Source organism: Equus quagga, chromosome 6, assembly GCF_021613505.1.
Source record: "Equus quagga isolate Etosha38 chromosome 6, UCLA_HA_Equagga_1.0, whole genome shotgun sequence".
Classification (NCBI taxonomy): Eukaryota; Metazoa; Chordata; class Mammalia; order Perissodactyla; family Equidae; genus Equus; species Equus quagga.
The window spans coordinates 125,741,278-125,766,781 of record NC_060272.1 but is presented as its reverse complement, the minus strand read 5'-3'; the positions used below and the strand labels follow the sequence as shown (position 1 = coordinate 125,766,781).

At 42.3% G+C, this 25,504-nt stretch overlaps 1 protein-coding gene across 1 annotated transcript in view; it reads right to left on the bottom strand.

Moving 5' to 3' along the window:
• Positions 1-21,146, bottom strand: part of TEK (TEK receptor tyrosine kinase) — a 103,951-nt gene extending 82,805 nt beyond the window's left edge. Inside the window, exon 1 of the mRNA XM_046664773.1 lies at positions 20,724-21,146. Coding sequence (XP_046520729.1) covers positions 20,724-20,775 — 52 coding nt within the window. The 5' untranslated portion in view covers positions 20,776-21,146. The remainder of the gene's footprint in view (positions 1-20,723) is intronic.
• Positions 21,147-25,504: the final 4,358 nt, after the last annotated feature.

The window sequence follows — 25,504 nt, the reverse complement described above, 5'->3', positions numbered from 1 at the left end:
GATGGTGCTATTGTACACACAGAATAAAAAGATAAACATTTTAAAAATTGAATTCTTTGGAAGAAAAGCAAGCAGCTTGTGCTCTGCACGCCAAGCCTTGGACCTACAGTTGTGCCTTTCGTCGTGACGTGTCTAAACGGTCTTCCTCACCTCCAGCTGCCTTGCGGGGCGCTACGCCTGTCGCAGAACAGATCACATCGCAGTGGAGGGCCAGGAAGCTTAGCCTGGCTGAGCAGCTGAGCCATGCGGTATGTGGTCAGAGCCTGGGGAGTCAAGCCATCCCAGGTTTGATTCCCAGATGGGCCATGTATTACTTACGTAACACAGGACCATACACAAGGTACTCAGCCTCCTGTGCTTCAGATCAGTCATTTGTAAAATGGAGATGATGATGCTAACCTCTAAGCATTTTGCTGAGGATGGATAAATGTACAGATCTAGGCACATGTGAAAATACCTTTTGTAAATTCTATGAATGATGCGTTAAGAGTGTGTGACAAATAGTGGAATATTCAATAAACGGTAATGATGATGATGGTGATGATGATTTATGATTCCTTGAAGTTGTGAGAGCCATGAAGAGAAAACGGGGTTTGCTCCCTTGCAAAATAGTCACAACTAGACCTTCCCAAGGTGTGATCCTGCCTGCAGAGCCCATCACAGGGAAAAGTTAACATTTGCAGTAGCATTTTTATCTTCCATCCTGAGAAAATGAGGTCCAGAGAGCGAGCTAATTATCCAGCACAATAATGGTGCAATAAGACAAGGATCCTTTATAAAATGTATTTTACACCCCTTTTGTTCCTTTTTCCCTTGTAGTAACAGCCCAGAGAAGAAATACAAAAAAGGGCAAGAAATGAGCTCAGTTAGCATATATGTTTCCGAAAACTGAGAACCATCTTCCTTGCAAGTCCTGGCGTCCTGGGCTGCATTGCTAAAGCTCTCCTTCTCTTAATCTGTTAGATCTTTACATGGACTTGACTTCTAGTAGGGACCATAAAGTTTTAATTTGTGGTTTCTTTAATGATGAAATCTGACTCCATGTAAGGATGCTACACATTTCTGGTCTAAGGTCACCACTGGAAAACAAGATTTACCATGTGTTCTAGGAACTAAAGTCCCAAATCCCTGGATTCAGAATTCTAAAATATGACTAATCAGCCAGAGTCCTAAGTTTCAAATAGAATTGTTGCTACTTCTAATTTGGGCTCCTCATGGAGTTAAATACTAGGTTAAATTGGCTTTAGTTCTGAGATTATATAATGTAGAACGTATTCAAAGAAATCCAACATTTTGCTCTATTGTGTGTGCTTGATATTAAAACTTGATGGCTGAGGTCTGTGTGGCTGATTTCAAATTTTAATGTTTGAAAGGGAGCAATACTCATATGTCAGCGTAGAAGGAAATAGCTGCCCACATTCAGTAGATTCCCCAAGCTCCTACAGAACTTCAGGTTTTAGGCAGTAAATCTCACTGAGTCAATGAGATGATGGTAACTCTCTAATTTAAGTATACACAATATTAACATGAATACAGCAACAGTTCATCCACCCAAAACTCTGCTTTCTCGCAAATAAGCTTCACCTTGACACTGACAAAAATCAGTGTTAGTAAGTTCATGACTTAAAATGCATCCTCTTTACTTCTAGAAGAGTCTCTCAAACCTTCTATCAACATCTTGCCAGCCTTGATATACAGACATGATTATCAAGATTATCTGGTTTCCAATCTACAGCAAATAGAAGAAATAAATCAGCTTTCCATGCCTCATATTTCAGTTTCAAAACCTGTACTTCTAACCACTATTGGCTCAGCCAATCATTCCTCATACAGAATATCCATCTATCGTTCCCAGCTCCAGGTGGTCTTTGCCAGAGCAAATCCTAACCTTATGTCAGCAGTTTCCCAACGTGCTTTTGTTTAAGCAAAGCCATCCTTTTACCAAATGAAATATTATATGGACTATATTAACTAAATAAAAGTATAGCTGCTCTGGTTGAAGTTGGGGTGAAGCAGGGGCACAGGGCCCAGAGACCGACAGGCATAGACCTCAACCTCCCTCTCACCAGCTGGGGCAGCCACACAAACGCTTCCTGGGAAGCCCCAGAGCTCTAAAAAGCAAATAAGAAAGCCAGTGGCCTACTGTCTGATGGGAGATTTGTAGAAAGATCAGACATGCCCTGGTAATTAGTTTTGATACAAATATGAAAGGGCAGCAATAAGCTCAGGACACGAGCCCCCAGGTTTGAACATGTCATCTGGCCACTGTAATGACAAGTCTTCCCTAGTGGAAGATTGTGGAGGGCAGTGGTGGCCTGCAGTCCTCACCTTACTCAGACTCAGCTCACTGTGGTCTCTAGGGTTCATAAGAAAGACAGCGAAGTGAAGAGCGAAAGAGACAGAGCCAGAAGTACATGACATTTTGAAATATGCCCTCTGACATGAGGCATTCTTGGATATTCCCAACTATTTCATGACCCTAAAAACAAGCCATGACTCTTTCCTTTATTACCAAATAATGTGTATATGACATTCCCACCCCATTTCTGATATTTACCCTCATTCCTCACACTTCCCCGAATCCTCACTCCATCCCTGAGGGTTAAGTCCAAGTGATGAGAGAGGTCCAGGGATAAGAGGAAAGTATGTGTTTCAGGCATTACTTGATTATAATATGGAAGCACCAGCAGACCTGGATATTAGTTCTGTGACTTCACTTTCCACGGGGTCCCTTCTGGTTTGTGGCCATTGATCCCGTGGTTGAGACCTTTATTTTTCTCTCTCAGCTCCCATCATAAAAGAGAGCGTGCACAACTGGTTTTATGTTTAAAGACTATAATTAACAGATGTTTAAACCAAACAACCAAAACCTGTCTCTCCGTCTCTGTCTTTCTGTCTCTCTGTCTCTGTCCCTCTGTCTGTCTCTCTGTCTCTGTCCCTCTGTCTGTCTCTCTCTCTATATATATATGTGAACATATATATGTTATATGTCTTATATCATTGAGGAGCATGTCTAGTTAACTCTGGTGGCTGGATGTTTTTTAATGTTTTTCTGTGTATCCAAATTTTCCTACATGAACATGAATTATTTTTATACTCAGAAAAATATACATTTTAATGAAGCTAAGCACACAAATGCCATAATCTGAAGAAACTACCCAGAGTTTCAATTTGTATAGTAGTTTTTACTCCTAAACTTTAAAAATCAACTGAATATTGTGAAAAACATTTCTCACTATCTTTCCTGGTCTTATTTCAACAGGCCATCTGAGCGTGCCAATAAGGAGATGTCCAAGGAAGAGATGTCTCTGGATTCTCTTTTTTTCTGCAGTAACACTGCATTAATTAATATCTTGACAGTCATAAACATGTACTCAAAATAGACAGCAGTCCCGATAAATGTGGGTCATTTTATATTTATTTTTATCCTGTTAGGTGATAACAACTTAAGAATTAACAAAACCATCAAAGAGTATCTCTAAAACTAAAAAATAATATACTTAATGGTCTTTTTAGAGCATTCAGAATATAAATTATTTAAAAATATATTTTCTTATTATGAAGTCTTTCTTTAAACATCAAATCAGGCCTACCCAAACACAGTGAGAAGTGAGAAATGCTTAGGAAGGAACATTTTTATTCTTAACATTTTGATGTATATCCTTTATTTTTTTCCCCAGAATATATATAGAGAGAAACTGTAGAAACCAACATACATAGTTTTGTCCTAGGTTAAATCCAAATATAATTTCATATCCTGAACTTTTACTTAATCTTATCATAACATTGTAAATCTTATCATAACATTTTGCTGTGCATTGCCAAATTTCTATCTAAATCTACAGTGTACGAGAGTGAACACTTCACCAACACCAGCTGTGTGTTACTGAGTATTCTCATTTGGTTTTTAATCTTTTCCAGTTTGATACAGAAAAATGGCATCTTATTTTTATTTGATTTTAATCTAGAGGGTGAGCTTTTTCACACATGTTAACCATTTGTGTTTCCTCCTTTCATGAATTATTTGCTCCTCTCTTTTTGCATTGTATTAATTTTTTTCTATCAATTTCAATGAGCTTCTTTCACAAAAATGCTTTAATCTCTTATATACCATATTTATTGCAAGCATTTTTCTCATTTTGTTCTTTGCCTTTTAATTTTGCTTATTGTTGGATTAACAGTTTAAATATTTATGTAACTAAGTATATTGATTTTTATTTTTGTGGTTTCTTCAATTGTTTTTAAACTTAAGAAGTCCTTCTCCATATGAAAAGTCAATAAATATTCACTTCCATCTTCTTTTGATGGCTTGATTTTTTACATTTAATCCACTTGAAATTTACTTTGGTGTGTGGTAACAGATGGGTTTTTTAAACAATTCTATTTTCCAAACAGAAAACTAATTTTCCCAGAACTTTTATTCCTTTTCCCACTGATTTGTGTCCTTTAGAGGATATTAAAATTTTATATAAACTCGGGTCTGGTTCTGGCCTTTCTAGTCTGTTGATCTGTGTGTCCGCGCTCTTGGACTGCACCCCACTGTCATTCCAGTATTACACCCTGTCTTAAGGTCTAGTAGAGCTATTCCTAAGACATTACACTTTTTTTCCCATAATTTTCTCAGCTATCCCTCCTGCTTATTCTTCAAGATAAAATTCATAACTATTTTGTTAAGTTTTGATAACAGTACCTTTGGAAGTTTTGATGAGAATTAGGAAGAAATGTTTAGAACTTAATGTGATGAAACTTTCTAACCCTTGCTGTGGAATTTGTAAGAAAACTACAATAATTAAAATTACATATCAGTTGTGTGGAAGAAAACATTACAAAGATATCTCTTTTCCCCAAATCATCAGTTTAGTGGAAATCTCTTCATTTACTGAATATGTAGTGTGGCTGGGGCCTGGACCAGCGTCTTTTGAAAATGCAGAAACCCTGGATCATGGGTCCGAGATGAGAAAACACTTATTCGGTCAGGGATAACTGGCAGAGGCAATGAGAGGGAGTGGTAACTCATCTGCAAACTTGGACTTATTTATTGCTTATGCCAAAATATGGAGAAAATAGTTTACTGGGTGAATATTTAGATAAGCCCCTTGGAGTGGGAAATGGAGGGTAGAGGAAAAATTCCAAAAGCCATGCCTGAATAACAGCCCAGGGCTCTTGCTAAGAGTCTAGAGGAGATGGGGGTGGAAATCGGCTGGCTTTGGTTTTGCAGAGTGGTGTACGCAAAGGGTGAAAGTGGAATTGTCTGGAATAGCAGAGGCAATGGAAGGAAGGGAGGAGCAACGAGGAGGCTGGAGAGGAACTTAGCGGGAGGAACAGAGAGATGTCCGCTTGTGAATTTATTAAGTTTTGCACACTGTACAACACAAACCATCTTCTCCTTTGACCACAAGAAACCCTTTGTTACATTTGTTTGACGTCTCAGAGTGCTGGGTCTTCCTTCTAAAAGGATGTGGGTGGGAAGAGGCCTGCTACGGGGCAGCCAGTCAAAACTAGGCTACATAGTCCAGTGCTGGAGGCAGAAATCCCGTCACCCAGCAGCCCCACTCTGGCCAATCTGGCTGCATCTATCCACTTACTTTCATCCTTCTGTGTTTCCATCCCTACTGTCTGCTCTGTCAGAGAAGTCCTTCTGAATTTCAGTCTGAGTTGTCAGTGGAGGCCGATCGCCCCAGACTGAGTCCATTCCTCTCTCTCTGTTGTGCTCGCCCTGTACTACTACAGAAACTTTATTGCTGCCTGAGATGTTAAGTCAATTGTATGAACAGTCTATCCTCATTATTTGTTGATTCCATACCTGGGAATTTGCCTACGATTTATTTATAACCTCAACATTGATAGTCATTGTGCCTTCTCAGTCATTTGCACACACGTCAGAGCAGGGTAAACCCTGAGTCCTCCCTCACACGCAAATGTTCCCAACCGAGGTGAAGCAGCACCACCCTGTTCAGCTCTCACACTGTAACCAGTGTCCTTTTTGCGATATATTTACTGCCACTTTTTCACATTTTTGTGCTTTTTCTCAGCAGTTTCACCATTTAAAATGGCTCCCAAGCATAGCGTTGAAGTGCTGTCTAATGTTCCTAAGCACAAGAATGCTGGGACAGGCCTTAGGAGAAAATATGTGTGTTAGACAAGCTTTGATCAGGCAGGGGTTATAGTGCTGTTGGACGAATCAGCCACATACATTAAATGATTTGTCTTTAAACAGAAACACACAAAACTGGATTATGTATTGAACAGTTGACAAAAATGTTATGGTTTGCAGGAATCTAACCCTGTTTCGTGGTTTGTAGACCATAACTACTATGAATAATGAGGACCCAATAATATTTATCTGAAACTTACACCCCAACAGCAACTTCCTTAGCAAGGGCTTTCTTTTATTCATCTTTATACCTGCTAAGTATCTGGCCCAGTGCTGGGCACAGAATAGAAGCTCAAAGAATATTTATAGAATAGAATGGGCTGGGAAGGGATGAGAGAGGTTGAAATGGGATGGACTGGAATAGAGCAACATTTACACAGATTCTTGGAGACAGGGTGCTCTTAGGGGCAATACTCTAATGGCATAGGGAGACATAAGAAATAATAGTGATGGTTAATATTTATTAAGCATTTCTTATGAACCAGCACTTCACTAAGCATGCGATCTGCTTATATCATGTAACCTTCACAACTTTTTAGTGTGGGCAACCTTACGATCCCCATTCTGTGGGATGGTGAAATGCCTTGTCCAAGGTCACCCAGCCCTCACACTGCTGAATGGGGCTCTAGTCTAGATTCATTTGCCCCTAGAGGCTGCGCTTATAACCCCCAGGTTAAGGGTGAAAGGTGGGCTTGGGAGCGGTTATAAGCCATGAGTTCCATCAGAAAGTGAGCTCTACAAGAGGAAAAGAGGCCCTTGAACAGAAGGTAGCCTACATTACCGGCTCTCCTCAGCCTTAATGGGAAGACACTGATGCAATTAATGGTGATTTTTCTCCCCATGGCTGGCAACGACACTGTTTTTTGTTGGATTCCAGAAGCAGCTGGCAGAATTCATGTATTACTCATGTTACCATCGCACTTTGCTGATGGCTCACGTACTTGAGACTCACTCAGTGGTCAGGGCTCTGTTCAGGCCCTTTCAGAGATTACTACAGGCCTCTGAATGTGGCTGAGCTCCTGCAGCTGCTGTGTGTTTCTGGCTCCAGTTCCACACCTCTTGGCAGATGGTTTGTGTGAAAAGCACTGCTGACTCTGGGTGTGAGATATCCAGGGCAAAGAGGCTGGGACAGCCAGGCAGTGCAAAGCAAGCTGCCAGGGGCCTTGCATCTGTGGCCATTAAGCACTTATGAGAGAAAGAAAGGAATTTATAAATGAGTGATTCAGGGGCTCTGCAGAAGGTCACTCCTTTGAGCCCTCCTGCCGGTGGAGAATGGCTGATGCTGGGCTAATTTGTGAAGTCAACTCTAACCCTCCCATCACCACGCTGGTGGCAAAGACCCCAAATATCCTCCATCATGCATGGGTGGTGATGGTTGGGTGGATAAAATTAGTAACCATATTAACATCTGCCTAGTGTTGTCTAAGTCGAAGCATTGTTCTAAGTGGTTTACATGAACTAACTTATTTAATCCTCCCCCAAGAGGTAAATGCTATCATGATGCTTATTTTACAGACAAAGCCAAGTACTTACACCACAGCACAAAACTAGTAGTGGTTGTAGCAGATCGAATTGTTGGTCTCAACTCTTCAACCTTCCCTGCATCTATACACTCGCTTCAGCCTCATCACGGGCACAGTGTACCTCCCAGCCCTTGGCTGTGGGCATGGCACTTGACTTTGGGATTGACGGTATGCTAGTTCTGAGCCTAGGCCTTAAGAAGCCTCACTCGTTTATTAGTTTCTCCTTAGCCCTCTTGTGTTTCTAACATCACCGTGAGAACAACACACCCTGGGTAATCTGCTGATCCAAGAAGGATGAGATACGTGGGAGCAAAGTCACCAGACAACCCACATCCCTCCAGCAAGAAGCAGAGCTGCCCCAGCTGCTGCAACCTGCCGCAGAACCATCTTCCTGAGTTAAGCATAGATCAGCCACACCTCAAATGACCCAAAGACATGTAGTAATGATAAATGTCATTTTAGCCACTGAGTTGCGGGAGTCATTTGTTACACAGAAATAGCTAACTACTACAATGAGAAAGCTGGAACGCAAGTTCAGGCAGTCTGACTACACAGGACATGCATTAAGCTCTAATCTACCTTGCCTTTCACACTCCCTATTAAAGTGAAGAAGCTTAGTGTCTGCTGAGCTGAGTGAGCTGGAGCAAAGTGCTGAACTCTCTGGGCCTGTGTGGGCAGCTGTCAGACGAGCAGGTTGAATCACATCAGCATTTCATGAGGTGCAGGACATTAGTTCCACATGATACTCAGTTAAAAGGAAGAAAGGACTCTACGCTTCTCTTGGAGTTAGTATTCTCTGGGACCCTTCAGAACACTGGACTAGATAGTCTTTTAAGCTTTGACAGTTCTAATATTCTGTTATTCTAGAGATCAGTGTGTGGCCCCTCCATGAAAACATCTACCTCCATTACCACATATTTGTGAAACTAAAATAATTCCCTAATTCAGGTCATTTGGGGACCATGTCCAGGGGAAGGGCAGAGTGTCTGTGATGGCAGAGGTCTTTCCCCAGTTCCTTCAAACTTCTGCATATCCTCCTCGCACCCTGAGCCAGTGATGGCAGAGAGGATCTCACCTCTTCTCCTACCAGATCACCCTGCAATCAAGCTTCCAGAAAAGCACATGGAAAGAGGAAGCTGCCAGGACATGGGACATCTCTCAGAGGGAATCTTGGCCTGCCTACTCCACTTCCCTACCTCCCTCTTACTCCTCAACCCTAGCTCTGCCCATCTACTAGAAACGATTTGCATCAGCACCTAATTGCCAAATTCTCCAGTCCCTCTCCTTACCCTGCTCCTGCCTCTGTAATTTTTGGTGTGGTTGAAACTCCCTCCTCCCTTGGCTTGTCTCATTGAATGCCTTCAGTTTCCTCTTCCTCTACCCATATCTCCCCTTGATATAGGTGTTCCCAGAACTATCCTGCCATCCTCTTCTTGGGTAATCTCATTCCCTCATAAAGCTTCACCCTACATCCTAACAGCTTCCATAAGTGTCTCTGTCCCTGCCCACTCAGCTGATCTCAAACTAAATTGCCTTCTTCCCAACCCATCTTCCCAGCTTCATCTCCTGCCACCTGCTTCAGTGTAACCTACAGTGTAGCCAAAAAGAACCACGGCCCACGTGTTTCTTAAAATTTTTATTCCTCATTTTTCATGCTTTTCCCTCTGCCTAGAATGCCTCAACTTCTCACTTCCACTCCTGATTTTCCACAAAGCATAATTCTACTCATCCTTGTCAAATGTCGCCCTCTTGGTGAAACACCTGTTCTCTTCCAGGATTACTCACTCCAGCTTCCATGCTCCCAACATACATTGTCTGCCTCTATTAGAGCAGAACTTCTCACCCACCAGACTGCAAGCCACTTGAGGTCAGGTCCTTTTCTTAACCATCTTTGTAACTCCCATGCCTAGCAGATTCCCAGGACACAGGAAGGGCTAAGTAAACGTTAGCTTGAATGAATGAATCTAACTGACCTACCCATTCCTCTACCGGTGGGCATTGCCCACTGGTTTGGTGGCTGATTGCTGGGCCTTTTTGGGGATGCCCAGTATGCCCAAGGGGGAAACAGGTCTTGTTTGTGCTTTATTAACAAATGTCCACTTTCCAGGTTTCCTAGGAGAAGCAAGATTAGAGATGAAGACAGTGTTTTGAGACAGGTTGGTCACCATGAGAATCTCCTTCACTTTGTGCGTGTCACTAGGATAGTATTAATTACATGGCCAAATTACTTTTCTGTTTTTCATTTGTGCATGCACATGTGTGCGTGCGCATGCTCACACACACACACACACACACACACACACACACACACACAGAGTTCTAAAGAGGATTGGCTAGCTTATTCGATTAGAGCAGTGTCTCCCAAACTGCGTTAATTTACGCATCCCTTTCATGATTCTTGCTGAGTCTACGTGCTACCTGTACGATTGTTCTATTGACCACTCTCTTTAAATTAACTCAGGTTTTTTTCCTTAGCCTCATATTAAGCTATAATATTCATGAAGCTAAATGATTGATATGATACATATACACACACTTTTGTCTATATATACAGACAAATAAATATTGTAATTAAAAATATTCTTCCAAGCATCACGTAAAATCACCTTTTTGGCCAGGAGTAGTATATATAGCACACTTAGGGAAGAACTAGGTCAGAATATTTAATCCAATGCAAAACCATTTATTAAAGCATTTCTCTGCCAGCCAGGATACTATGTCCGGTGCTGAGAACATTGAAATGTCAAACACAGTGCATAGCCTAGTGGGCAAAACCAATAAGCAAACTGTTGATTGTAATTTAATGTTCTAAGTCTTATGACAGAGGTAAGCACAAGGCTGCCTGTATCAGACATCTCTTGAGCTCGAATGCATCATCCCCGTCTCAGCTCTGGAAGCAGCTGCTTCTGCCTAGGCCACTTCGGAGCAGGCCTCCACCAGCTTTGAGCAGGTGTAATCTCAAAGTAGCTCCCCCAGAGTCCACGCGAGAATATCTCACTTCCTCCCGTGGGACTTTCTCTGGCACACCAGCATAGGACACCTGCGGGAATTCACTAGCTGCTTACATCTACATAACCCTTGTGCAAAGGTGGAGGGTAGCAATGGATGAATGCCTCCCCTTCTTCCTCGCAGGTGAAGAGTTCTGAGTCTCATTCCATAAGGCTCCTCGGAAGGTCTGGAGCACCAGGCGCCTATTGCAGCAGCCAACATGGTCCTGGCACAGTTCCATTTCCCTAGTCCCTCACTCTTGTTCCCTGAAGTCACTTCCCAAATAATCTACCTGCACATATGCCTTTGCCTCAGGCCATGTTTTTGGTGGAATCCAGGCTAAGGCAAGTCCCTAACCCCATGCAAGGAGGTTAAGGAAGACTTCTTGGAAGAAATGACGCCTGAGATAAACCTTGAAGCATGAATAAGTCAGACGGGGGTGAAGAAGAGACTGTGAAGAGGCCATTCTTGGTAAAGGCAACAGCAGACACAAAGATGTGGGGGCTTGAAAGTGAAGTTTCAGAAACCACAAAGAACCTGGTGTAACTGAAATACACTTCCACCATAGCATGAGGGACAGAAAATCGCCAGAGCCTGGGGAAGTGGGCAAAGACTGGCTCCTGAATAGCTGTTGACCACAACTAACTACCATTACTGCCCTGCTCTTTGATGCTGAAGTGGTAGCAATGAAGTAAAACAGGGGGGTGTTTAAATCAACCCCGGAAGATTAGAAAGTGCTTTCAAAAGGTACTGGACGCAAAGAGGAATGGAGACTAAAAGGAGGAGGAATTAGAGGAAAGACGGTGGTGAAATGAGGACAGAGCTATTCACACACACAGACACACAGACACACAGACACACACACACACAGACACACACACACACACAAACCCTCCAAGATGGGGCCAAAAATCCAATAATGAGCTTGGTCAGAAGTGAGGCATATTCCACCTGGAAGTGACAATTCCACAGTAAATTGTCAAGAACTAGGAATTAGATTTGGGATAAATGAGATGGGGACCCACAGATGACAAATCATCCTAGAGCCTCTGTTTGGTCAAGACCAAAGAAAAGAGGAAATTAGGGGCTGGCAGGAGAAAAGTAGGGAGAAGCATCTTGCCAGCTGGTAGGGCCACAGGAAAGAATTCTCCCACCTGACACTCCAGATTTTTAGCAAAAGCCCAAGAATGCACAGTTCTAAGCTTTGCTCTCCTTGTCCCTGAGACAAGGTATCAAGGTTGAGTTTCCCCAAAGAAAGCAAGGGAGCTCCATCTGGCCTAGAATATGAATTGCCTGCCCTCATGGATGGAGATGTGTTTTGAAAGGACTGATGTAGGTGACATAAGAGTCCCCAGCTTTGTTTATAAGCAAACAACTAAGATCATCTGATTTTTATCAAGTATTCATCATGTACCAACACTGTGCTAAGTACATTTAAGTAGTATCTCTTAAAATCTTCTCCCAAAACCACATGAGTAAGTACTGTTATCAGCCTCATTTTCTAGGAACAAACCTGAGATGACCATGCAAAGTTAGAACACAGCACAGCGAAGTGTTTGAAAGAGCTAAGGTTTTGGGTGCAGGTCATTCTCAGTTTACCTCTTGTCTCCAGCACTTCCCATTGAGACAATGTGGTCACTCAGGACCATTCACTTTCAAGAGACAGAAACCAACTCAAAACAGCACAAGCAAATAAAAGTAACTGGTTCCCATAACTGGAAGGGGCAGATGGGTCCCTGACCTAAAACCACTGGACCCAGGGCTCAAATAAAATCAGAGTGCCTGTCTTAGTTCTGTTTTCTCTGTTATTGTTTTCATTCTCTTCTACCAAAGACATGCTTCCATCAAGTGCCCAGGGAAGCTGGTAGCTCCATGTGTACAGTGTCCTCACTGAAAAAAGAGAATATCTTGCTCATAAATGCCCAGAGAAAGAATCTAACTGGCCCTTTTGGGTCATGCATCCTCCAACTGAACGAACTGTTCTAGTCAGATGGACGGTATACTCTGAGATCAGTGATAGTCCCATCAGAATCACATGGAGGGAAAGCATGGCAGCTCTTGAAAATTAGGGATGTTAGACAGTCCAAAGTAATGGATATCCACTACATTTTAACCTTGGGCAGGTCACTTAACCTTCGTGAGTCCCAGTTTTGCCATCTATTAAAAAAATGAATAATACCTATTGTGCAAGGTTGTGAGATATTAAAAATCATATTAGGGGCCAGCCCAGTGGCATAGTGGTTAAGTTTGTGCACACCGCTTTGGGAGCCCGGGATTCACAGGTTTGGATCCTAGGTGTTCACCTGCACACCACTCATCAGGCCATGCTGTGGTGGCATCCCACAGGCATAATAGAAAAAGGCTGGCACAGGAGTTAGCTGAATGACAGTCTTCCTCAAGCAAAAAGAAGAGGATTGACAATGGACATTACCTCAGGGCCAATCTTCCTCACCAAAAAAATGAAAAAATTAAATACTTGCCAATAGAGGCATTCAATCTGTGGTAGTCATTTTTGTTATTACTGGTACTGTTATTGTTTTGTGGTTGTTTTTGACACAGGGATCGGAATCTGAATCCCATCCCAGATTCCCAGATGTCTAAAGCACTCCTGTCCCCAGGGCGGAGTCGCCTTTGGCTCTGCAGCCAGACGCCTTGCACAACTCAGACCCTGTGTGCCAAGGTTAAGCTGGTTCACCGTCTGACGGCCGCAGAGCAGTGAGTGCCTCCCCAGGCCCAGCAATGTCAATACTGCCTTCCTGACTCCGCCTATTGTATCTGGAGGAAAGTGGCTGAGCATTGTCTTCCAGCACTCCCCCCAGGAAGCATGATATCACCCTCTAACAAAAGCGGGAAAGCTGACAGATCTGCTGAGATGGGTGTGACCACCACACACACCTCACTGGTCAAGCCCTAGGCAAGGGGCTGTGACAAGCAGAGAGCAAACAGCAGCCGCCCATGATGCCCCTCAACTGGCTGCCTGATGGGCACCTTTGGCTTGTCTTTCTTACACCCACACCATGTTAGACACGGAACCACCAGGCAGTGGGAATGCACTCCCTCTCATCAACAGATGTGTCGAAGAGTCAAGACTCTGTCCATCCGGCAGATCCACGTTTCCACACCTGCCCCTGCAGCTATGGGAAGGGACAGGGGGAGAAGGATGGTCAGATTCCTGAAGAGACAAAAGGAGGCAGTGGGGGAGGGATGGAGAGGGAAGTAGGCATGGCTCAATCTAAAAAACATTCTGCACCTGTGATGTGAGTTAAGGAATATCTGGCCAGACTGGTGGGAACTGGGTTATCTGTTTCAAATTCCAGCAGTAAGAGAGGCAACTTTCGACATTCCTCTTCCTGAAGGCTGGGAGTGATGCCAGCTGATCCTCCGACATCCCTTCCAGCTCTGGTTCAGTAATGCCATCAGTGCAGCTGGCTCTCTGTAAAACAACACACCTGTAGTCTGGTGTCCCCACTCCAGGCCCAGACGCTGTCACTTTGCTGGCCCCATCTTACTGTCCCCTTCGGAAACTCTCTCCTTCCTTAGCTACCACAACACCAATTCTCTAAAATCCCAGGAAAGGAGTCCGGGTTTGCTTCACCTGTTAACTCCCTGACTGCTTCTTCACAGAACCCATGGCTGTCTCCTCTTTCTCTTCCCTTCACTTAAATCTTGGTATGCACCCATGCCCATGGCTTCACTTACCATAAACCATAATTTCTATGTCTCAATTCCATGCTCAATCCTCTTCTTCTGAGCTTCAGACCCAGAGAGTCAAATTTTGCTAAATATCCACCTTTATGTGAAAATTCAAAATCAACATGTACAAAATAATTATTTGCTCCAACCCAGCCCATCTCCAACAAGTCCTGCGGCCATGCTTCCCAGCACACTGAGCGGCACAGCTATTGCCCAAAACAGAACCTTGGAACAATGCTCATTCTCCCCCCTTCTCTCAACTTCCCACATGCAACCAATCACCACCCGGACAGTTTCACCTCCTATACTCTCAATCGCTCTCTTCATCCCCTTCTTCAATCCGCCACTTCATCGAGTCCTTCCTGCCTGGAGCATTGCGAAGCCAAATTGTTCCAGGCTTACAGTCTCTGCCACGTCAATCCATCCCCTACACTATTATCAGAGTGAATTTTCCAAGGCATAAATCAGATATGATAGAACAAACACCATACAAAATTTCAACAGAATGAGGGACAAGCTACTTAAAATGGCCCACGAGGCCCTTTCCGATCTGACGCCAACGTTAGTCCTCCACCTCCGCCCTGCATTCCAGTCTTCCTTGACTTCCTCGAGCTTGCCCCGCTATTTCACACCCCCTGCTCCCTCAAATGGAAAGCTCTTTTCTCCCTTTTTCCTTTTCATCCTTTTAGTTTTAAAATCATTCAGCTATGAGTAACTCATAACTATAATTGGCCATAATTTTGGTAATATTCATGACTATTTAGGAGTTCTTGCAAAGTGAGGAAAATCTACCCTACAGATTGTTTTCAAATATTATTAATTTTATTCATACTAAGTTTAGCAATTAATGAAGTTGACATTATATGTTTTTAGACATTTAATTATTATGTTTAATTTAGATTTTAACGTTTCATATTTTATTATTGGAGCCAATAAGAATTTTTGTAGCTCTTGAAAAACCAGATTTTGTACATACCCTAATATAGCAGTTATCACAGCATCTTATAATTCATCTGCTATAGTCATCTTTCCTACTAAATGTGAGTTTAGCAAAGGCAAAAAAATGACTCAGCCTTTTTTGCATTCCTGGTGTCCAGTACAGTACATAGCACAAAGTAAGTCCTCAATATGTGTTCATTGATTGAAATGAGAGTTGAGTAAATGAATGAATGAATGATAGGCAGGTAACAACTCAATAAATGTGTACTGAGTAAAAAGTATGCATCTCTTTTGGGTAATATTCAACAATTGTACAATACCTACTATTAGATAAAGGACTGGTTAAACCCACTTTCATGAGTGTATCTTTTACATTTCATACCTAAGGGAAGAAGGGGGTTTTCTTTTGGCCTTATTTACATCAAATATTTAACATAAACCAACCTTTTAAGATATGAGTGAATAGTACCTGCCATGTTTATGAAATTGATTTATTATTATTTTTGTTATTATCATTATTATTACTTCAACATGGCTAAAACTCTTTCCACACAATTCCTCTTTCTTTCAGGTCTGCTGTGGCATCTCAATGGCTTCTTACAATGGAATATTAAATTTCATTCAATAAAGATTACTGAACATTAAATACATGCACTAGGGAGAATAAAAAAGAAATAATATCCCTCGTCAAAATGTTAGAGGCTAATTGAGCTAAATCTATGTGCCCAAAGCTCAAAGACACAGCCTGTGTAGAAAGGAACTCAGAATTAGGGGAATAACATCATGAGGAAGAGCTGGCCTAGGCAAGTTGAGTTGAATTGTGTTTGCAGAGTGGACCTGGACAATGTCATTTCCAAATGGATGGAACAGTGTGAACAAGAGCCAAGAGGAAAGAATGCATAGATTGTGGAGATGGACCTGGTTGAAGTAGAAGGGCCATAAGCAGGGATAAATGGAGAGGTGAGGGGAGGCACTGGTTAGCGGGCCAAGCGGGCTGGCTGGCCAAGTGGTAAGTGACCAGCACAAAATTTGAGGAACTGGATTATGGGGAGGTCTTTTAGAAGGAGACTGCTTCTGTGAGTGGTAAGTGACTCCCCTACGTCCTAGGAAACATTAGACCAGTCTTGAACTAGCCCAGTGGTCCTCACAGCAACACGCCTCTTTTGATTACACCGGCTTCATTTAAGAGAGTTCTTACTGGTGAAGCACTTTACATGCACTATCACACTTCAGGCTTATAACAACTCTGGGAAATAGGCATTCGCATCCATAAAAGATGAGAAAACTGCGACAGAGAAATCAAATAACTTGCCCATGGTCATCCAATTCAAGCTTAACCCCAGGTCTGTGACTTCACAGTCCACACCCTTCACTTCTTCTCCTGCCTTCTTGATTAGCCCTACCTTGGTCCCACAGAGCAGTGGCTTCAAAAGAGTCATCATAGCACACGCACATGTGCTTTTTTTTCTCATAAGGCATGTTGATTGAGTTAAAATTCAGTGTAAATTGACCATGCTAGGGTCCACATTCAGGAAACACACCAGTTTGATATCGCTGGGCAAAGATCTTTGTGACTTTTCTGAACCCTTATCCACCTGCCAAGTGATCAGTGAGAAGCCACAAAAAGACAGTGAAATGAAAAGGATGTGAAAGGGAGTAACCGTCACACTCCACATCCTCTTTTCACATCCCTAATAGATGATCACCTGACCTTTGCCTGAACTCTCCTCCCGGTGGAGGTGATGGTTCAATTTTTAGAAGGTTCCCATCAGTAAAGCCAAACTGTCTTTGTACAACTCCTTCCATCCCCAGATCCTAGATCTGGCAAAATCGAATGTCAATGAAGGATGTCTTCTATATGGAAACCCTTAAAAACACTGCTCTTCATTTCTTTTCTGCTGGCTAAATATTCCCATATGACATGGTTTCTAAAGCACCTACCTTCCTCTTTGCCTACTCCACTTGCTGTCAAATTTCTCAAGTGTCTTAAGTGTTTAATGGATATGCTTTGAGGGTCGGCCCAGTGGCACAGTGGTTAAGTACGCACGTTCCACTTCTCGGCAGCCCGGGGTTCGCCGGTTCAGATCCTATGTGCGAACATGGCACCTCTTGGCAAAAGCCATGCTGTGGCAGGTGTCCCATGTATAAAGTAGAGGAAGATGGGCATGGCTGTTAGTTCAGGGCCAGTCTTGCTTAGCAAAAAGAGGAGGATTGGCAGTAGTTAACTCAGGGCTAATCTTCCTCAAAATAAAAAAGGTAGTAATGGATATGCTTTGAGCAGTAGTGTGAACTGAAGTGACTGCCATTTCTAACTTGGACCTTATGTTTCTACAAATGCAAACTATTACAACTTATTTTACATTTTCAGCAAGCACAGTATGTGTTGGCTCTCATGAATTTTGTGTATCACCAAAACTCGGGGGTCATTCACTATAACGCACCAAACCTAGGCCTCACTTTGAACATACATAACTCATTTATTGAACCCAAATGCACGACTTGATGTTTACCTATTATGAAGTGGTATTTTTGGGTTTGGTCCCACCCTTCCAGCCTAGAGACATCTACTTAAATCCTGATTCTGTGCTCTAACCAATATGCCATCTACAGGGAATAAGTTAAGTGACACAATCACATACATATCTTCTTACGGGTAGAGCCCCAGAGGACAAATTGATAATGTCAGAAAAATTTGGAGCCCACCCCTCTGAATCCCCCAGACGACACAGCATGGCCTTCTGAGACGGACTTTGAAGAGTCCTTCCCTCCTGGAGGGATGTCTTAGAAGAATTAGACCTTACAGGAAGCTCTCCAAGGGTAGGGCTGAAAGGGAAATGCTGAGACTTCCCAACAAAGACAATGCTTAGAAGGGAGCATCCATGAAGAAAGAAAACTCCTCCCTCTGAGAATAATTCCTAGGTGTGTCTCTGATCCCAGCTTCTAGACCTCCACCCTTGATTACTCAGACTTGATACTGGCCTTCCAAGACCAGCTCTAACAGGGAGGTTCCATCTGGGACCACTTCCCTGATCTTATAACCGAATTGCCTCTGCCACTCAAACAAGCTATCCACTCTCTCTGAATCCAGGTTGTTACTTAAAATGTCAAATAAGACAGGAAAGAAGGCATGCTACTAGAGACTTCCCACCAGATCATGGTGATCACATAGGACATACGATGATAAAGCAGAAAGAGTGATTTGTTTCATTTTGTTCTTCTGTACATATGACCCTTTAGAGAAAGAAGCCTGGTTTGGTGAGGATGCGGGAGTAGGGAAAAGCTAGTGTGTTTATTAGAACTTGTTAATAAGCTGAAATTGGCCACAATTCTCAGTTGGATGAGAATGTACCAGAATCCAGGTGGGTTTAGGGGGAAGGCTTCTGAAAACTACATACCTCCTCCAACTCTCTTATGGGTCAGCATCTGCCACCATGATTGAGGCAAATGTGATATATTTTTTCAGTTCTATTTGTTCTGAAAAAAGGAATGAGAACCCACAGGACTAGAGAGATAAACCCATAAGCCATAAGTCCCTTGCCCCACTGCTGTAGCCCACCGGTGGAGTCTGGTGTGAGGAATGGGCCCCTATGCCTGTGGACACGGTCATGCTGGATTCTTGTTATTGCAATTGCCAAGCCTTGGATATTCATGTTCATAGAGGCTTAGACCAGGGATGTAAGGTAGGATTCAACACAACAGACCTACCCCAGAAACAACCTTGTTAGTGTCACCCTTCCTTTTCAATAGGAGCATGAAGCCCTCTCCTTGGGCCTCTGCCTGCTGAAGTCAGTGCTGTGTTTTCAGGGATCTAAGGTCTAGACACGGAGAAATTATTGTGGCCACAAAACTTTTTTGTTTGATTATATGACAGCTCTTCTGAGCCTATATTGCAAAGTACCATAACATAGTCACTCTGAGGAAAAGAAGTGAATTAAAACTTGTGTGTGTGTTTCTGTGTGTATGTGTTTTATTTAACCTAAAAAGTATCTCAGAGCGACTGTAGACTGTTGGGCTTTGCATTACTGCAAGCCCTGGTGTAGAATCAGTTCCAGATTTCACGTCACTGATACATACGTCACACAGAAAAGAAACAAACCCAACATAGAATTGTGATAATTATTTGGTTTAAAGGTACATATTATTGGAGAAATCAACATTTCTACGTTAACATAGACAACTTCTATGTAAATATTGAAACCATCTCAGATAATCTTTCACTTTCAGCAATTTGTATTATACATCATTAGTCTTAAAAATATTATTAAGTCCTCAATATAATTGGTTGTTGAAAACAAACTGAAGAGCTATAAACAAGTTACTTTACATGAAATTCTCTTAGCTTATTGGATTTAGTTTTTGAATATTTAATAATATTTCAAAGATACGGAAAAATATAAAAATAATATAGCAGATATTTATGTATATTTGGCTCAAATTCTAATAATATAATAGAGCCGGCACCATTAAGTTCAGTAAAGTTTCCCAAGTTCACTTCCCATATCAATTCTATTTTCAGTACAATAATTAGAACGCTTTCAAAGTGAAGGGGAGAGATTGATGGCGATCATGGCTGTGGTTTGCGCTTCAGGTTTTGATAACCCTTTCAGCCAGTGTCCCATAGGGTGAATGAACGACAGAAATATGCCACTATCTAGGGAACCTGAGCAACAGACGCACTAAATCTGAAAACATTCAGGCCAACCGGTCCTTAACTCCACAACAGGTTTCGATACTCTCCTGCGCCCACGGGTCTCGGTGACTGCCTAAACTTTCGTTTCATTGGGCAATGAAGACTTTATGAATTACCATATGCCAAATATTTTTTAAAAACACAATAAAAATTATATAGTGCTAATCTCTCTGACCCCCCAAATACAAGAAAAAACAAAAAGCTTAGCATTTGACTGCTTTGACTCAAATAGCATGCCGATATGAAATCTTGATAGAAAAGGATTTTTGTTCTCATTTAAAAATGACAATCTGTACTCTGTCTGAAGTGGGTCCCCATAATTCTCAGCATGAATTTCATTTTATAAAAATTACTGAAGGTTTTCTTTGGAGCAGGTAAAGCCAAGTTTCTTCTTCTTTTTTTTTTCTTACATAAGGAAACAATCACAATTAAGGAGCAATAAAATAAAGTACCACAGTAGCATGTCTCTTCAAACAAAGTGACCTAATCAGCCCTCAGGGTCTGTGGCAACACAGGGGGCAATTACCCAGAAGAGAAATTCTAGAAAAATTACTTCACGCCTCGGGGACTTTGCATTTCAATCCTTACGTATATTAAATGGAGAGTCCCAGAGAAGTCGCCCCTATGTCACAGCTGCCCCTTATTAACCAGCACTAAGAGTTGATAAGAGAGCCCAGAAGCACCAACTCGGTTTAAAACAAAAAAACTAAATTAAAAAAACAAGGCCAAACCTTACCAGAAAGGAGCAAGCTGACTCCGTAGAGAACTAAGCCAGCTAAAGAGTCCATGCTTCCCCAGATCTCTCCATCCAGGTTCTGCAGATGTGCATGAGGTCCCAAGGATCCTTTCAAACACCCAGAGCTTTCTGACTTTCCATTCGCGTGTTCTACTAGGTCTTGTTTACAAGTCAGAGGCAAGAAGGAGCAGCACAGAAGCAGGCTGTAACAGTCTCATTTCTGTCTGAGCACAGGGAGTTTTAAGTTCCTTTTTCCTGTTTCCTTTGTAGATTAGGATGGGAAAGGCTGTATCTTAAAGGCATTTGGTATCAGCAGAGCTGGGGGCACCGTGAGCCCTATCCATCTTGCAATTCATCAAAACACTTATCTATTGCTGTTGCTTCTGCTGCTGCTTTTGCTGCTGCGGTTGTAGGGGTAGAGGAATTTTTGTTGGAAGTGTGGGTCCTGGTCAGCATTTTCAGAAACAATAGGGGTATCCTCTCGTGGGCGGGAACGGCGAATAACAAGCCCTCCACCTATGTATGGTATGCGATGATGGCCCCTCTCAGCCTTCTAACGGCTCTCCTGGGTCCCCTTGGGAGGCCTGACAGAGGGGGCTTTAGGGTGTGGGAGTAGTTTTTGCTTTTGTTTTCTCATTTTAACCACATGGTTTGAATTGGGAAAAGAAGTTTTCGTGTGAGGAGAAAACACAACCCAAAAGGCAATTAATTTAGGTAATTACCGGTGAGGTCAACGCTCAATGTGGCCACAGAGACCAGAGTCCAAAATTGTTAGTCTGTTTTCTTTCACACAGATGGTTTATTTGTTGGCCAAGAGCCCAAAGATATCCATGCTACTGGCTATTGCTTTAGTTTTTATTAACAATTCATCTGAAGGTGATCTAATCTCTTAAAGAATTTGGCATAGAAATCAGCAAGGAGAGGGATTTTGTGGTTATTAGCCAAGGGTGTTTCAGAAGCAAATTATATCCAAAACTTTTTAAAATAACCTATGTAAAAACCAAATATAAGTGATTGGATTGGGATAAAAATATTATTCATAAGCGCAGAGAGAGGCCAAAAGGAAGATAGCTATCTGAGTCACCTTACCTAAAATGAGAGCAGACACCCCAAATTTCTCCAGATGGTAATTTCTCCATAACACAAACTATGACCTTAGAATAGAGTCCATACTCTGTCCATCACCCTGCCCTCATACTTGAGCAAAGAACCGTCTACTCCTCCTTTTCCTATTCACCACAGGAAAAGGCAGAGGCTGCTAGTCTTGCCTAATTTCTGTCCCAGGTTTTAGCACATCAGCGATGACCTTGAGAACCAACTGATGTTTCCAGTCTGCTGGGGTGAAGAAGCTCAGGCTCTGTTTGCAAGCAGACCTGGATTCAAATACGGGCTTGGCCACATATGTGAGACAGGTTACTTAACGTCTTTGAGCCTCAGTTTTTAACAGCTGTAAAATGGCAATAATATCGCCATCATGGGGATTTTTGAGAGGATTAGATGAGGTTTAAAAATACGTAAAAACATCTGGCACTGTGCCTAATTCACAGACGGCTTTCGTGAAATGTTAACATACTCATTTCCTTTTGTCTTTCCATTCTGTCTCTGATTTCAGTCCCAGAGTTTCCACTAGAAAGCCATTCTCTATTCCCACGGGATGGCTTTAAGTTTGGCCTTGTGAACAACCATTCCAGGAGTCAGGGATTCTGGGTTGTAGTCCCAGCTCTGCTGTGATTGGCCTATGAGGCCCTGGACAAGTCATTTCCCATCTCCAGGCTTCAGTTTCCTCAAGTGTAAAATGAAGGATTTAAACTGGATGTGACTAACTTCCCTTCTGATTGTAACACCTCCTAAGTCGGAAGGACTACATTGTCCTACTCTCAGCATCCCCAAGTTGATTTCCAGGTCCCTTCATCCAGGCAGTTCCAAGAAGATACTAGCTTTGTATTTCTGTCACTGTGAAAGCCTGAGAGGGTCACAGATGTGCCCTATTTTAAGAACATGGTGGCTGAGACTTTGGGAGGTCCACTGGCCCCAGGCCATATGGAGCAGCAGTGGAAGGCCTTAGAAATAAACAAACTCTAGGGCACCTGCCTCCCCAGGCACAGCTTCCTCTGTTCGTGCTTGATGGCCACACAAGGAAGTTGTCATTGCTCACAATCCCACCTGCTGGCTAGTTCTTTCTTGGAGGCTGAAGGTGTTACTACCTTGCTTCCTTTTCTGGGCTGCCTCCCTCTTATCCAGAAAAGTGGTTCAGTTTCATCCTTCCCCCATTATCTGGAATGATCTATCCTTACCCAGAATTGTTAGTCATGTTCTTCCTCTCTCCATTATCCAGAAAGAGTGACTCTGTTTCATTCTTCTCTCTGAAATCCAGAAATGTTGTTCAGTTAATTTATTTCTCCATTATCCAAAGAGCTATGCAGTTTAATCTCCTCTTCCAGGACCAGGATCCAGAAAGATTATTCCATTTAATTCTTTCCACTGTTATCCATTTAGTAAATACTGCTGGATTTCCCGAGCCTATGACTATACAGCTAGTCAAAAGGCTGAGCACCTTTTCTCTGGGATGTCTAAATCTTTAGTACATAAATTCCAGGTAAAGTGAAGATACCTTGTGGACAAAAGTATCCAGACATGCTCTGCTCCGGCTTTCTGCTCCATGGATTTTAGAACATGGAGAACCAATCAAGGAACAATGACACGAGCTTCGCCATGCACTGTGGGGCCAATAGGTCAGCAGAGCTGACTGGCACCAGGTTGGGAAGTTGCAAAACTGGATGGTATGCCAGGATTTCCAAGGGAAGGGAGAGGCCACATCCATGTCTGGACAGGACTTTCCCCAATACATAACATATTAAGGAAATACCACACAGTTGGACATGGCCACAACCCCTCTCTAGAAAGCTGGCTGTGGCCATCATCAGGGCATCTCCATTCCCTGAAGAGCCATGTTGGGGACCAGCTGGATCCGCTCTCTATCCTCAGCTGCTCCATCCACCTGGAATGGTTGAAATGCTCTTTCTATCCTTGACTGACTAACTGCTAGTTAGGTTCCAGGTCTCAGTCTGAAAGGTCATCCCTGACTGTTCAATCCAAATTGTCTCCCCTGTTGTTCTCTCACAACACCCTGTAATTTTTTCATGGTATAAATCACAATTGATAATCATATATTCGCATTTGTATTGTTTTCAATGTGTCTTTCCCCCCAGTTGACCACAATCTTCATGATGCAAAGACCATGTCTAATCTATTCACCACTGAAGTCCCAGAGCTGAGCACAGTGTCTAGCACATAATAGGTCTTAAATAAATATTCAGTGAACTAAGAAATGAAAATAATCCCATTGTTACTCATAGACTCATATCTAGAAAAGGCTTTGGAGTCAGGCAAACCTAGATTGCATGGTATAGCTGTAATTTACTCTCTGCATGACCTGGGCAATTTAATTCACGTCTCTGAACCTCAGGCTCCTCATCTTTAAAATGGGGGAAAATAATGCATACTTAGCGAGATAATATATGCACAGTATCTGACACAAGTATGTATTTAATAAAGGCTCCCTACAGGTTCCCTCCCCACCCACAACCACCACCACCACTCCTGGACTATTACACGGACCTATCGGCAATGAGGAAAGGAAGACCCAAACAGGCAAAGTAACTTGCTCAGCTGTGAGTAGCAGAGGCAATGTTAGAATCCTGGTCTCTTGGCCTCCGATTTTTGCAAGTTTAATGTATGACTCTTTTTTTTCATAGTTCACCTTTAGACCACAGCGTACAGAAATGTAGATAAAGAGAAATGTAGGAAACATCCCAAACACCAGGAGGGTACACCCAGGCCTTAGAAAGAATTTGAAATGGAACTTTGACAGATAATGGAAAAGTTCGATGACACTGAGAAATGCCATCAATTCTCACTGTGCTTCCATGACAGTAGTAACTAATATCAGGATCTGTGGGTCTCCACTGCCTTGTTCCAGGGAATGAAAGGGGGATTCCTCATGAGTCAAGCTTACTCAGCTTAATTTGATTTTTCCAGACACACTGAGAGCAGAACAAAAATAAAACCAAACCAATGAACGAGTGAACAAGGCACTCGGCTGATATTCGATTTTTAGTCTGTGCTTTTTGCACTCGATATATGAAAACACACCTATAGAAAACATTAAAAGTCTTTGAGATACATGAACAAAAATATCAATGGATAATAAAAAATGTTTGTGAAGGGGTGTAGAAAATAACTTACACAGCGTTACTGTAAACTGGTACCACACGTCTAGAGGTCGGTATCACAAACACATAGCACTTATCCTTTGGCTCAGAAAACCCACTTTTACGATACACCCCAAACCCAAATCAAAGATGTGCCTCCAAATTTACGTATAAGGGCCTTATAGAAGCATTGCTGATAATAATCAAAGCCTATAAACAATCTAAATAGCCAACAAACATGGATTATTTATATAGATCACGGCACACCATGAAATATCGGACAAATGTCAAAATGTTGTGGTGGAAGTATATACTGACATGGGAAGATGTAGAGATGTTTATAGTATATTGTTGATTGAGAAAAAACAGTTTGAACAACACGAGATTTCTACACATACACATGCACACACATATATAAGACAACTATACACCAAAATGTTAAAAGTTATTATTTCTGGGTTGTCAGAAACTGATTTTTATTTTCTTTTTAAATAAATTTCTATAATTGCAACATTTTAAAAAATAATGGGCACATGTGTACAAATGAAGAAGACTGGGGGGAAATCCTTG